Consider the following 15,734-nt stretch of genomic DNA (forward strand, 5'->3'; position numbering starts at 1 on the left):
GCTTAGTACAAAGAGATACAAATGGATCAATTCGCATTCTTCTGCATGTTGACTTCCAATTGAACCAGCACCATTTGTTGAAAAGGCTATCTTTTTTCCACTGGATGTTTTCAGCTCCTTTGTCAAAGATCAAGTAACCATAGGTGTGTGGATTCATTTCTGGGTCTTCAATCCTATTCCATTGATCCACCTGCAGTTTTTAACACTATTGCTCTGTAGTATTGCTTGAGGTCCAGGATACTGATTCCCCCAGAAGTTCTTTTACGGTTGAGAATAGTTTTAGCTATCCTGGGTTTTTTTTTTTTTATTCCAGATAAATTTGAGAATTGCTCTTTCTAACTCTATGAAGAACTGAGTTGGGATTTTGATGGGAATTGCGTTGAATCTGTATATTGCTTTTGGTAAGATGGCCATTTTAACTATATTAATCCTGCCAATCCACGAGCATGGAAGATTTTTTCCATTTTCTGAGGTCTTCTTCAATTTCCTTCTTCAGAGACCTAAAGTTCTTGTCATACAGATCTTTCACTTGTTTGGTCAGAGTCACACCAAGATACTTTATATTGTTTATGGCTATTGTGAAGTGTGTCATCTCCCTAATTTCTTTCTCAGCCTGCTTATCCTTTGAGTATAGGAAGGCTACTGGTTTGCTTGAGTTGATTTTATAACCGGCCACTTTGCTGAAGTTGTTTATCAGCTGTAGGAGTTCTCTGGTGGAGGTTTTTGGGTCACTTAAGTATACTATCATGTCATCTGCAAATAGTGATAGTTTGAATTCTTCCTTTCCAGTTTGTATCCCTTTGACCTCCTTATGTTGTCTAATTGCTCTAGCTAGAAATTCAAGAACTATATTGAAAAGATATGGAGAGAGAGGACAGCCTTGTCCAGTCCCTGATTTTAGTGGGATAGCAAGTTTCTCTCCGTTTAGTTTGATGCTGGCTACCGGTTTGCAGTATATTGCTTTTACTATGTTTAGGTATGGGCCTTGAATTCCTGTTCTTTCCAAGACTTTTAGCATGAAAGGATGCTGAATTTTGTCAAATGCTTTTTCAGCAGCTAATGAAATGAACATGTAGTTTTTTTCTTTGAGTTTATTTATATAGTGGATTGCATTGATGGATTTCTGTATATTGAACCATCCCTGCATCCCTAGGATGAAGCCTACTTGATCATAGTGAGTGATCGTTTTGATGTGTTCTTAGATTTGGTTGGCAAGAATTTTGTCGAGTATTTTTGCATTGATGTTCATAAGGAAAATTGGTCTGAAGTTCTTTTTCTTTGTTGGTTCTTTGTGTGGTTTTGGTACCATTGTAATTGTGGCTTCGTAGAAGGAGTTGGGTAGTGTTCCGTCTGTTGCTATTTTGTGGAATAGTTTAAAGAGTATAGGTATTAGGGCTTCTTTGAAGGTCTGATAGAATTCTGCACTAAAGCCATCTGGTCCCGTGCTTTTTTTGGTTGGAAGACTTTCTATGACCCCTTCTATTTCTTTAGGGGTTGTGGAACTGTTTAGATGATCTATTTGATCCTGATTTAATCTGGTATTTTGTATCTGTCTAGGAAATTGTCTATTTCCTCCAGATTTTCCAGTTGTGTTGAGTATAGCCTTTTGTAGTAGGATCTGATGATTTTTTTAATTTCCTCAGTTTCTGTTGTTATAGCTCCCTTTTCATTTCTAATTTTGTTAATGTGGATACTGTCTTTGTGACCTTTGGTTAGTCTGGCTAAGGCTAAGGTTGATTTTCCAAAAAACCAGCTCCAGGCTTTGTTGATTCTTTGTATGGTTCTCTTTGTTTCCACTTGATTGATTTCAGCCCTGAGTTTGATGATTTCCTGTCTTCTACTCCTCCTGGGTGAATTAGCTTCTTTTTATTCCAGGGCTTTCAGGTATGCCATTAAGCTGCTAGTGTATCCTCTCTCCATTTTCTTTTTGGAGGCACTCAGAGCTATGAGTTTTTCTCTTAGCACTGCTTTCATTGTGTCCGATAGATTTGGGTATGGTGTGACTTCATTTTCATTAAATTCTAAAGAGTCTTTATTTCTTTATTTATTTATTTCTTCTTTGGCCAAGGTATCATTGAGTAGAGTATTGTTCAACCTCCTGTGTATGTGGCCTTTGTGTTGTTTTTGTTGCTATTGAAGACCACTTTTACTCCATAGTGATCTGATAGGAGGCATGGGATTAGTTTGATCTTCTTATATTTGTTGAGGTCTGTCTTGTCACCAATTATATGGTCTATTTTGGAGAAGGTACCATGAGATGCTGAGAAAAAGGTATATTCTTTTGCTTTAGGGTGAAATGTTATATATATATATATATAAACTTCAATTAGTTTCACTGTGTCCCTGTTTAGTTTCTGTTTTCCTGATCGGTCCATTGAGGAGAGTGGAGTATTGAAGTCCCCCACAATTATTGTGTTAGGTGCAATGTGTGCTTTGAGCTTTAGTAAAGTTTCTTTTACAAATGTGAGTGCCCTTGCATTTGGAGCATAGATGTTCAGAATTGAGAGTTCTTCTTGGTGGATTTTTCCTTTGACCAGCAAGAAGTGTTCTTCCATGTCTCTTTTGATGACTTTAGGTTGAAAGTCAATTTTATCTGATATTAGAATGGCTACTCTGTTTCCTGAGACCATTTGCTTGTAAAATTGTCTTCCAGCCTTTTACTCTAAGGTAGTGTTTGTCTTTGAAAATGAGGTGTGTTTCCTGTATGCACCAAAATGTAGGGTCCTGTTTATGTATCCAGTCTGTTAGTCTATGTCTTTTTATTGGGGAATTGAGTCCATTGATGTTAAGAGATATTAAGGAATAGTGAGTATTCCTTCCTTTCATTTTTGATGTTATTTTTATATTAGAGTGGTTATCTTCTTTTGGGTTTGATGAAAGAAGGTTACTATCTTGCTTTTTTCCAGCATGTGGTTTTCCTCCCAGTATTGGAGTTTTCAATCCTTTGTAGGGCTGGGTTTGTGGAAAGATATTGTGTAAATTTGGTTTTGTTATGGAATATCTTGTTTTCTCCATCTATGGTGATTGAGAGTTTTGCTGGGTATAGTAGTCTTGGCTGGCATTTGTGTTCTCTTCGAGTCTGCATGAGATCTTCCCAGGATCTTCTAGCTTTCATAGTCTCAGGTGAAAAGTCTGCTGTGATTCTGATAGGTCTTCCTTTATATGTTACTTGGCCTTTTTCTCTTACTGCCTTTAATATTCTTTCTTTGTTTAGTACATTTGCGGTTTTGATTATTATGTGACAAGAAGTATTTCTGTTCTGGTCCAGGCTGTTTGGAGTTCTGTAGGTTTCTTGTATATTCATGGGCATCTCTCTCTTTAGGTTAGGGAAGGTTTCTTCCATAATTTTGTTGAAGATATTTGCTGGCCCTTTAAGTTGTAAATCTTCACTCTCATCTATACCTATAATCCTTAGGTTTGGTCTTCTCATTGTGTCCTGGATTTCCTGGATGTTCTGGGTTACAAGCTTTTTGCATTTTGCATTTTCTTTGACTGTTGAGTCAATGGTTTCTATGGTATCTTCAGCATCTGAGATTCTTCTATCTCTTGTATTCTGTTGTTGATATTTGCATCTATGGCCCCTGATTTCTTTCCAAGGTTTTCTTTCTCCAAAGTTGTCTCCCTTTGCGATTTCTTAGTTGTTTCTACTTCTGTTTTTAGATATTGGATGGTTTTGCTCAGTTCCTTCACTTGTTTGTTTGTGTTTTCCTGTAATTCTTTAAGAGATTTTTGTGTTACCTCTTTCATGACTTCTGTCTGTTGACCCAAGTTCTCCTGTATTTCTTTAAGTGACTTTTGCATTTCCTCTTTATTGGCTTCTATCTTTTGACCCATATTCTCCTGAATTTCTGTAAATGATTTTTGTGTTTCCCTTGTAAGGGTTTCAACCTTTTGATCCATTTTCTCCTGTATTTCTTTAAGAGATTTATTTATGTCCTTCTTGTGTTCCTTTAACAGCATCATGACCAGTGATTTTTAAATCCAAATCTCGTTTTTTCTGGTGTTTTAGAGTATCCAGAATTTGCTGTTGTTGGAGAATTGGGTTCAGATGCTGCCATATTGCCTTGATTTCTGTTAGTAATGTTCCTACATTTGCCTTTTGCCATCTGGTTATCTCTGGTGTTAGTTGATCTTGTTGTCACTGGCTGGTATTTGAACCTCCTGTGAGCCTGTAAGGCTATTTCCGTACCACTAGATGACTGGGTTTCCCCTAGCACAGATTGCTGATGTGCTGACCTCCTCTTGGTTGCCATTGGAGCCCGCGTGTTTCTTGCCCCAAGCAATGTTATACTCAGGTTGTCTCTGTGAACCTGGTGCTGCCTGTCTGCTCCGTCAGGGAGTGAAGATGGCGGATGTTGCAAGGACCTTTTCCAAGTGCTGATCACTCTGCAGGGCAAATAACCCCTGACATGGTTGGCACACAGACGGCCTGCAGAGTTTCCCAGGCCCTGGGTGCAGGCAAAAGCCTGACGGGCTGAGACCCAAACAATGTTAGACTCAGGCTATGTCTGCATACCTGGTGCTGTCTGTTAGTTCTGTCTGCAGAAACTGTTTAAATAAATAAAGAAATGTTCTCAGAATTGGAAACCTCTCTGACTGGTGGCTTCCCTTTGGGAAACAGGCCACAGTGTAGGAAGTCACTCTAATGGATAATGCTAATTATCAAGTAAAGTGATAGTGTTGTGTATTCCATCAGAACTCCATGCTGGAAAAAAAAAAAAAAAAAAAAAAGAACTCCATGCTGTAGCTTTCTCAAACAGTAGACTATTTTAGGGGAATTTATTTTAAATACGTTTTATGAGTGCATTTATTAATGTAGATGATGACCATAGACTTTGATGTTGTTTGGCTTCGGAATATAAACAGCATAACGTTAACCTCATGGCTGTTTCACCATTCTTTCTTAGCATTTGTAAATCCTTCATGTAGGCGTTTCTTGAAATATAGAACTCAAATTATCCTTGATTTTTAGTATGCAACTTCCCTGATCCTGTGAAGAATCATTATTCAGAAGAAAATGTTATTTTATGTCTAAGACCTAGGTCAAGATAGAACTTATAAATAATCAATACAAAATTATAGAGATCAGAGAGACATTGCACATTACTTTATTTTTTGATAAAAATAATATGCTTTATTTCTGAGCAATTTTATTTTTACTTCATAAATTATAGAATAATATTTTGCACATTGGTTGTAGTTTCTAGCTTTGCTGGAGGGGAAACAAGTCATCTGCTGGTCTCTGTGGCAGTGAGTATAAGTGACAGGATGGGAGCTAAACCCCAGAGCTCTTGTACACCCTGTCTGTTATCATTCCCCACTAAGTCTGTGTTCTTGGTGTTATGTGTATATTTCTGTTTCTGCCTTTATCCATATTTTTATTAATAGCTTTTGATTTATCTGTGTTTTGTTCCATGGGTAGAGATGAGGGAGAATAAAATTCATTTTTTCCGTCTTCTTACTGATTTAATGATAAGACAAAAAAAAAAAACCAACTAGGTCATCCGTGTATAGTCTAGAACTTTCTCTTATGACACAGAGGGAAATTCTAAAGAGCTCAGAGTGTGGTAAACAGTGCTGTGAGGCCACCACTTTGTGTTTGCAAACCAAGGTTCCTGTAAATATATTACTTTTCCTTCAATGCTAAGGAAATTTAAAAGCTTTGAAAGTAAGTTATTTTAAGCAAAAGACTAGCAGCTTACAGTTGCTTGAATGTCAACCTCTTCTGTAACTTTCTGTGGCCTTAGGCAAAGAGGGTATTTAAGTGTGTAATGTGACAATGAATGTAAATTGCTTCTGCGGTACATGGTGCATAGCACATGCTAAGTAGCTGTTAGCTGTGGTATTGCTTAAAATTCACTATGAGCACTTTCCACAGGTGCTTGGGAAGATTGTAAATGTGCAGATAAAGCTGTTCATGAACTGCAGGGGTAAGCTGTCAGAAGCCCCGTTAGACAGGTGAGTGGACTCAGACACCTGCTGGTGCATGAAGGGCATAGAATCACTGTGGACTGCTCTGCTTGTCACTTCACTTAATTGCTGCAAAACTAAAATAACCCAACTCAGTAAATATATCTTAGCTTATTGCAGAAGTTGTATGAAGTTTTGTTTACAGACATTTTTAGAAATTTGATATATGAATATTTATTAGAGGTGTTTCCAAGAGAATGCAGTTAAGTCAAAGGTTTCAGGTTAATTATATTGTCTACAACTTTCCCAGACCCGCATTTCAGCGTGTCCTCTTGCATGTCATCATAGTCACTATTTGAGAAAGTAGTTTAGAGTCTCTGTCAGTGGCATGTGTGAAGGCTGTGACTTTGAATAACACTGCTTAGCAGAACTCAAACTCACTCTTTCTGCTTTTTGGTTCAGAATTGCTGCCATTGTAATCGCTTCTATTACTAGAAGGTTCTGTATCCTTTTGTACCTCAGGGCAGAAAGCAGTGTGCCCTGTTGTACTAAAAAAGCTTCTAAGGCTTATTAATAGATGTGTTTCTCTTGGTTACAACTCTAATCATGCATATACACCTGACAGAAAAGGTGTAATTGAGCTAATCTCTAGATTGTTTCACATACAGTGAATTTTATTATATATTATACACTTTTACCTTGAATCATAATTTTAAACAAGATTTTTTTTAATGATTGGAAGGAAATAAAATGAAAATGTAGAAAATAAAAATGGGAATTTTTAACTCATCCTTTGGCCCCTTGACTGACACCTCTTTTATATCTCATGTACTTTTTAGGCTGTTCATTTATTTTTTGTATCTCAAATTCATCACATACCTTTCTAGATCTCATCAAAGTTATTAAATGTTGGTCACTAATTGAAAGGTCTGTCCTATGGGTACAGAATTTTATTCAGAAGACTTGACATTCCCTTCACAGTATCTCTATCAAACTTTGAATGCATTTAACAGAAAAAAGAAAAATGGCCATTGGCCATTTTAAAATATTTGAGGAATAAATAATCATTTTAATTTTAGTAACAAAATTTTTTGTGTGCTTTATTAACAGCTTTTACCGTTTTGTTCTGGAACCAGAGCTGACGCTAGGGGATAACAATAGTCCTTCTCATGGGCCAGTGGCAAAGTTCCTGGACATCCCAGAATCACACCTTCTGACCCTCAACATGATGACCCCAGAAGGATGGCTAGTTGAAACAGTACACAGCAACTGTGACCTTGATAATATTAACTTAAAAGATGTAAGTTATTGTAGGAAGTAACTCGAGAAGAAAAGCTTGGGGCAGCTCCTTGCCTGTGACATGTGTCACAGTGAGCTGTAACATGGAGACCAGCATTCCGCTCGTGGTCTCAGTGTGCTCTTTCCTTCATTTGACATTTACTAAAGGTGAAGACAAATGAGCCTTTATGTGTCTGTGTGCGCATATACCACAGTGCATGTACTGAGGTCAAAGGACAACTTGTGAGAGTCAGTTCTCTCCTTCCACTGTTTGGGTCCCCCCATGGGCACCCACTCATACATAGACAGAAAAGAAGATTAGAAAAGGAAAGACCCTTTTGTCTTCGTGATCAGTGAGATCTCTTAAAGGGGTCTATTGGAGTCTCATAAACAGAATGAACAATGTGTATTATTAATATAATTTTAAAGATCCAACCCAAAACTGTGAAAAGTTTGCGTGGGAAAACTACTAGCTGAGAAATGAGGTGCTGCCTGACGGGGACAGTCCTGTTGTTCTTAGACCCTGAATGCAGGATAACTGAACATGACAGCAGGAAGGAGCACTGCTCGTGATCTTTTCAAAATATTTGGATGAGCAATAGCTGTGACTCTGCAGCTAGAAAACAAGATCCTTGGTTGTCATAGATGCAGGGAATAAGCAAAAAGATCTTTGGAGTCTGCCATCTTAGAGTCTGCCATCCTAGAGTCTGCCATCCTAGAGTCTGCTGTCTTAGAGTTTGCCATCTTAAGAGTCTGCCATCCTAGTGTCTGCCATCTTAGAGTCTGCCATCCTAGACTCTGCCATCTTAGAGGCTGCCATCTAAGAGTCTGTCTTCTTTAGAGTCTGCCATCCTAGAGTCTGTCTTCCTTAGAGTCTGTCTTCTGTAGAGTCTGCCATCCTAGAGTCTGCCATCCTAGAGTCTGTCTTCCTTAGAGTCTGCCATTTAGGACTGATGCTACTCTTCCTGACTCTGCCATTTCCAGTGTGTAATACAACATTTAAAGTATCTGTAACTATACCAGGATATTTTCAAATAATGTGTAGAGCCATTTCCTGAAGGAGGTTAGGTGAAGGACAGAAATACAGAAAATGAGCTTAACTTGGGTATACTTGTAATCTCAACATTTTAAAGACTGGCAAGAGGATTGTTTTAAGCTCCCTGCCAACCTGGGCTACATAGCAAGAGATTTGGAAGCAACTATAGTACTTATGTATAAATGTTTCTTTCTTAAGAACTGTTATCATAAAATTTTGTGCCTATAAGAACAAAAATAGCATCTTCTTTTAACTAAGTTCCTCCCTCTGAATTTCTTCCACTTTAAAAAAGTTGCTTTAATGGTTTTGCATATACTTAGTATATGAAATCCATCACTAGAATAGCAAAAATTAACAAATAATTCAGAACCTTAAAGTTGATTAAGCAAATGCTATCTGCAAAAAAATTTCCTTTAAAAAATACACAATTATATATCACACAACATTCTAGTTACTTCTGAGGTAGTTACACCAAAGAAAAATAACTATACAGTTTGGAATGTTTCCAAAGATGACTGAAAATATTTCTTACCACATTACAGTAGAATTGAAATCTTCCTATTATGAAATATCCCAAGCATTAACATCATCCACTCTCTATTTTGCTTAGCAAAATTTCCAAACTGTAAAAATTATGTACCATTTTGTTTATGTTTGTATTTGATCATGTTGTACATGTGAGGGAGAGAAAAGGGTTTATCTCTAAAATAAAATATTTATAAAGAAGAAAATTTACAAGGTGTTAAAATGTGCAAGCCTTTAAAAAAATATATTATGAATGGCAGACACAATGGTATATACCTAACTGTCCCAGCTGCCCGAGAGTCAGAACAGATAGACAGTGCACTTAAAGCAGGTAGAGTACCATATCCCATTCAGTGAGAAAGGACCAAAATCTATGTAGTGTGCATGTGCAAGTGGGAGAAAGACAGAGAGAGAGAGACAGAGAGACAGAGAGACAGAGAGAGAACCATAGCCTATTCAGTGAGAGAGAAAGAGTACCATAATCTATTCAGTGAGTGAGAGAGACAGACAGACAGACAGACACACACACACACACACATGCACACACAGAGAGAGAGAGGGGGAGAGAGAGAGAGAGAGAGAAGCATAGCCTATTCAATGAGACCCAGTCTCAAAACTTTCATGGAGACATTGATTTAGAGAAAACCATGTTTAATAAAAACATAAGCTATGCATATTTTCTTGGATTAAACCCATAAATTCAGTTGTGTTCATGTTTAAATGAATATTTGGTCTGTAGGTGCTTTCTCTTCTTTATGCTTGGTTCCACTGTGGAAAGGTTAATTTTTTAAATTCATGACATTTACTTGTAATTAAATAATGAACATTGATTTTTTTAATTATAAGAAAGCCACTAGGTGACAACTTGTCTTACATTCCCAGTTTGAAAAAGCACTACAAAATTTGCAAACTGAAACTGTTTTATGACTACCCACCTACACCTGCCTTGACGAGGGCTGTGGATACTGCTAGTCACGGCTTTCCCTTCCAGACGCACTGCCTCCTGCTCACTGTTGGTGGTGCACACATCGTGTAACTAGAAAATACCTGCTGTGGGAAGGAAAAAAATTAGTCATGACCTTTTGTCTTGAAAAAAATTAGTGGTTGGATCAGTTCACTCGTGTTAAAGAAAGATTGAAGTTATAAACCAAAGAACATTATTTTACTTAAGAATCATCTCCTTTGTTCATTACAAAATTTATAGGATTCATAATACCCAACCCATAATATGTTTCCCCCAGACGGAGAGAAGTGTTACAGCAGAGTATGAACTAGAGTACCTGCTACTTGAAGGGCATTGTTTCGACATGACCACAGAGCAGCCCCCGCAGGGTCTGCAGGTCACGCTGGGCACAAGAAGCAATCCTGTCATAGTTGACACAGTCGTGATGGCCAACCTTGTGAGTGTTCTCAATATTGAACTCATGCTATTCACCTTGGGGCGGGGGGGGGGGGGTCCTTAAGTTTTCCTGATAGTGAAGATAAATTCCTCTCTACTCTTAAGATGTATTTTACATTTCTGTGGTGTGTCTATATAAATGTCTGCCATATAGATGCAGGTGCCTATAGAGAAGTTGGCATCGGACCCCAAGCTGCCCAACTGCATGCTAGGATGCAGCCTGCAGTCTGCAGCAGCTGTTACTAACAACTGGACATCTCTCCAGTCCCTAATGTCGAATCTTTAAATCAGACAGTTGCTTTTAAAAATTGGAAGAGCCTGTCTCAAAACATGTGAAAGCCATACTTCTAGAATATGTTTTTATAGGCTTTTTTTGTAAAATCTTCTTCCTTGGGATTCATTTGTAGAATTTTCTTCCATCCCTAACAAATATTTTCTTGGCTAATTCACTTAGAATCTTTAATGAATAATTGGATATTCTTACTCATATAAATGAATAGTTTCCCCCCTTTCATCTTTAAAGGGATATTTTCAATTAAAAGCAAACCCAGGAGCATGGATACTAAAATTACGTGAAGGAAGATCAGAAGATATTTATGAAATAATTGGGTGAGTGATCCAGCCCACTCTTAAAGCTTTATATATAATTACTTGTTTAGTGTTGCATGTCAGATTATCAAAATGGTGATTAAAACTATTTTGCTTAAAAACTATTTGATCTGTATACAGGATAACAGAAAAACGGTTTTATAAGACTTATCTATTCTATAGGATTTTAGCTACTATCCATGCACAATAGTGAGATACTAACACACAACTGTGGCAGAAAATAAAAACAAATGCATAGCAGACAATAGGAAAGATGGACTCCTGTGACCTGCCACCTCCTCCAGCTGCTTGCAGCATAATCTTGGGAAATCCTTTATTTGCTATACTAAGAAGTAAGCGCAACCCTCCTAGAGGCAAAAGGGAAGGGGATGGGGTAAAGGGAGACCAGTAAGAGGGATAACATTGAAATGTAATCAAATAAAATGATTAATAAATAAAAAGGAAGTAAGTATAACTTTGCCCTGGACCCCAAAACCAAGGCTACCCCCAACAAACCTAGCACCTGGGAAGGCCCTCATAGCTCCAGACTTCAAGCCCTGCTGGTTTATGACCATCTCCTCAGCGGTCTGGTAGATCTCTCTCACTATTTCCCAGAATTCTCTCTGTCCCTCCCTGCTGGATGTTCCACCTCCCACTTCCTGCCTCAGTTCATTGACTTCTTGTTCACAGATGATGCTCATAAGAGAGTCTTGCTACAGTCCTCAAACATGAAACTGATAGAGCCAACTAGAAGAGGCATAACCTTTTAAACTCTTAAAGACTGCTCCCAGTGACGTCGTTCCTCTAGCACACCTCCCTCTCCCAAACAGCGCTCCCTGCTGGGACCAAGTCTTTCCATACATGAGTCTATGGGGACATGTATCATTTAAGCCCCCACATCATAGCTCCTGCAGTCGTGAGCATTCAACAACTGGCTCCTCACACGAATAAGCCTGCCAACCCCACATGGAATGGAGGAGCCTAGGTAGCCTTACCTCTGCTGATGCAGGGACGTGTGAGCTGCTGCTTCAGTTGTATATGCAGAGACGACTCCACTAGGGCAGTGGATGCAACTAGTCCAGGGGTCTCAGATGGCCCTGGTGAAATTAAATGGGTCATACAACAAAACCTAAACTCATAAATCTGGGAGGGACAGGTGGGGAAGCAGAGAGGTTATTAGAGGTAGGAGGCGGGTGAGGGCTGTAACAAGGATATGGTGAATATATATGTATATATACACATACACACACACACACATACACACACATATATATACAGATATAAGAAGCTATCAAAGAAATAACTTAATGTTATAGTAAAACTGTTTTTAGATCCCTGCAGTATCTGCTGGATTCTCATACACCACATATCCACCAGGCCACAGGCAATGAGGACTCCTGATGTGATTACTTCTTGGGCAAAAGCCCACTCTGCTGGGAAAATGTACTGCAGATCCACATGAAGATGAACATGCTTGAAATGCTGTTTAGATCAATTAATGGTTTTATGAAGTCCTGATTGATTTAAGCAGTTTTAGGAAGTTAATTTGATTTAAATGATTTTGGGAAGTTGCAGTAGTATTATACGAAAAGTTTAAAGTTAGAACCAAGATTTAAGTGTGCCCCTTCCTCCCAGACTGGCAGGAGCTAATGAGGAGGGGGTCAAGTGAGCACTCCTGTGCGCAGCCAGCACGCGATTGCAGGAGCAAACGAGGAAGGTTAGGAATAAAGAGCAAACAATTCCAGTTTGAGTGTAAGAGCAGAGAAGAGACAGTCAGTCAGTCCTACTGATCAGACTGCCAAAGAAGTTATAAGGTAGATGGTGACCGCTCCTTGGTAAATACAAGTTGTCATCAGCCAAGCACAGGAACAGCTTGCTGCTGTAGACTAGGCTCACTCAAGCTTTGTTAATCAGACAGAAGAATTTCTGCTTCAGGGTTAGGGTGACCTTGTGGAAAGAACGATGAATGGGAAAATGTTTAGTTAGGTATGAGTTTCAGAAGAATCCATAATCAATAATCCTGTTGTAATTGCTTTTTGTGTAATGATTTTAATCTATGTTTGAAGACTGTTTTTGTAGTGATTGTTTTTTAGAGACTATGTAACTTGTATCCGACCCCAATCACAGATTCCACACCTGCTGCCTGCCTTCATTTGCCCAGTGGTATTGAAGCTGGCCTTTGACAGATAATCTAAATTTATATTAATAGAACCATAATTAAATATCTAATTTTAATAGTATGGCATATATAAATTGAAAATGTAACACAAATAATTCTATTGTAAAGGAATTGTTTATATAATCAAAACTCTGATTTGTTCCTGAATAAACTATGGGTATTTGTGTTCCCCCACCTCAGGCACGAAGGAGCAGACTCTGAGACTGGCGGGGGCAATGTCATTGTCGTGTTAAACACTTTCAAGAGCAAGATTCTGACCGTGCAGGTGTGTGAGGCTGACACTTTTATACACTTTAGTGAGCACCTCTTTTCCTCTTAATTTTGTTTTTATATCAGCAAAAAATGTGTTCCCTAAGTCCTTGCATTGTAACTCAGTGAAAAGAAGGAAACGTTAAGGTCATGGAAGGGGGGCTTGAGACAAAAGGACAAATGGGGTTTGTGTTTTAGATGCTGTTTCATTAGAATATTTACTATCGCTACAACCAGAGATGCTACACATCTGCCTCTGTGAGTGGGCCAGGGACACGGGCTGAAAAGTTGGTCCTGAAAAGAAGTAACTTGTCCCTTAGAGAGAGAGTAGGGAAGGAAAGGAAAGATGGCATCTGTCCCTTAGAGAAAGAAAGTAGGTATTGTGCTGTTCTTTTTATTTAGTTTTTGAGATAGAGTCTCATATGTAGCCCTGGCTAGTCCATAATTTGCTCTATGAACTAGGCTGGCTTTAAACTCAAAGAGATCCTCCTGCCTTTATTTCCCGAGTATCTTCTGTCCCTTGTCCTTCCTTTTCCTCGTTAACCGACTTGCAGACCGTTTATGTCTTCTTTTCTATTAGAAACAGAAGTTTAACAAGAACCTTTTGGAATATGTAGTGTTTTAATTGCATGTGTCTGTTTGGTGATCAGGGCATGTGAGTGTGGGCAACACCTGCCTGCAGCGGCAGAGGTGCCCTCTCCCCTCCCCGCCCCCACGCTGTTATAGGAAGCTGCAAAACAGAGAGCACAGAGGACTTCCGCTAACCTACCTTCTTACATTTCTGAAGCTTTCTTGCTTTACATAGTATAGTTTATAATCACTTAAATTCTAAATTTTCTCTTTGCCATGTTATCCAGGTAAAGAAAAAATCAGGTAAAATTAAAGAAGATGTCCTTGCTGATAAACATGAAAACAAAGGCATGTGGGATTCAATTAAAAGGTAATTACCAATTACTGGCAATATTTTAATGACATGACTAGGTGGATATATGAGGAAACCTGCGAATAGCAAAAATCTACGTAAAGAAAGTGCAGACTCTCCCTCCCAGGAGGTGTAAGAGAAACACATAAATGCTGACATAGAAACTTGGGGCTGGCAGGAAACAGGCTGTGGGCTGAGAGGAAGCCATCAGAGAGCCCAGAGCTCACCGTGTGCATAAAGTTCCCAGAGGACGGGTGTCATTTAAAGAAGGAAACAGCTATAAAGTAGCTGAAAACAATATATACACACACAATGTATATATACATGAATGATGATATGTATGTGTGAATGTGCATATGTGATGTGTGTGTGTGTGTGTGTGTGTGTGTGTGTGTGTGTGTGTGTACCCAAGATCATAGCTGTTGGATCCTGACAGTGGAAGCACGGATAGACAGCTATGTGCTAGGAGACCTCAGCCAGCAGAGAGCACAGCAAGAACTTACTCTCAGAAGGCAGCTTCAGTGAGACAGCTCATTTTAATGGAGAGAGCAAAGACTATTTAAACCTTTAGGGGGTGAGTAAGGGTTATTGCTGTTGGGCCAGAGCACTGGGGATATCTTATTTGCGTAAGGAATTCCAGGTGCTGCTGGACATGAACTTACAAGAGGAAAAGAAGTTTAACCTGGCTGCCGGGCTATGTGACCTCCTCCGGTGGGCAGAGGTGGGGCACAGGGAACACCAGAACATACAAGCCTGGCATGGGGGTGGAGATCCTGCTCCTGCTAATCTCGGGACGAGAGTTCCAGGGTTTGTACCCCCCTTGTCCCCATCCTTGCCCCAGGCATACTCCTCCCAGTCCCATGACTCTGTGTCCACATACATAGATATATGCATGTACATATATACATATGTGTGTATACATATATCTCCAGCTGAAGGGACCTCAGAAAAGACTTCATAGAGTGTGGCTAAGATTCTTTCTACAGGAAAGATGAAATTCAAAGGTCGCAGTAGAGTGAAGGTACCTTGTGAGTTGAAGAAACAGTAGGTGTGATGCTCAAAAGTAGAAGGTAGTCCAGCGTGGCTGTGACATGGTCTGTGATAGGATGTGTCTGAGTCACGTGGAGTCCAGCGTGGCTGTGACATGGTCTGTGATAGGATGAGTCTGAGTCGTGGGGGTTAATTCAGGGCTTTGGGTGTAGGTCAGCAGTAGAATGCTTACCTAGGATGTGTGAAGCCCTGGGTTCGACCTCCAGGACACAAAGGGGCAAGAGGGTGACTGGGAAGAGAGGGTTTGGTTCATAGAATCCAATAATAAACTTGACAGTGTCATTTGAATGGTATGGTCTGGGGACTTTGTCCATCTCCTAATTCTAGCTTTCTTTGCCTCCTGTTTCCAGGGAGATGTTTTTAAAATAAAGTTTTACTGTCTTCTTTGCTAAAATACCAACAGAAGCTCCATAGATAATCCAGGTAAACCATCTACAGTGGAGTAGATGCTGACCTGCAGAGCCGTGTCCCACACAGACCTCCTACAATTAAATCAGAGGCAGAATGTCTCCCCTTAAACAGCGACTTACAGCTCGGAGGGGAAGGGAAGCAGGCTGACAGAGGAAGCTGTTTGCTAGAGATCCGTTTGGTAGAGACC

The 15,734-nt window shown here is 39.3% G+C and overlaps 1 protein-coding gene across 1 annotated transcript in view; it reads left to right on the plus strand.

Moving 5' to 3' along the window:
• Window positions 1–15,734, plus strand: part of Uggt2 (UDP-glucose glycoprotein glucosyltransferase 2) — a 177,479-nt gene that overhangs the window by 108,107 nt on the left and 53,638 nt on the right. Inside the window, exons 26-31 of the mRNA XM_052190641.1 lie at window positions 5,879–5,958; window positions 7,021–7,210; window positions 9,991–10,149; window positions 10,672–10,757; window positions 13,096–13,180; window positions 14,022–14,104. Coding sequence (XP_052046601.1) covers window positions 5,879–5,958; window positions 7,021–7,210; window positions 9,991–10,149; window positions 10,672–10,757; window positions 13,096–13,180; window positions 14,022–14,104 — 683 coding nt within the window. The remainder of the gene's footprint in view (window positions 1–5,878; window positions 5,959–7,020; window positions 7,211–9,990; window positions 10,150–10,671; window positions 10,758–13,095; window positions 13,181–14,021; window positions 14,105–15,734) is intronic.

The sequence above is a fragment of the Apodemus sylvaticus genome, chromosome 8, assembly GCF_947179515.1.
Source record: "Apodemus sylvaticus chromosome 8, mApoSyl1.1, whole genome shotgun sequence".
Taxonomy (NCBI): domain Eukaryota; kingdom Metazoa; phylum Chordata; class Mammalia; order Rodentia; family Muridae; genus Apodemus; species Apodemus sylvaticus.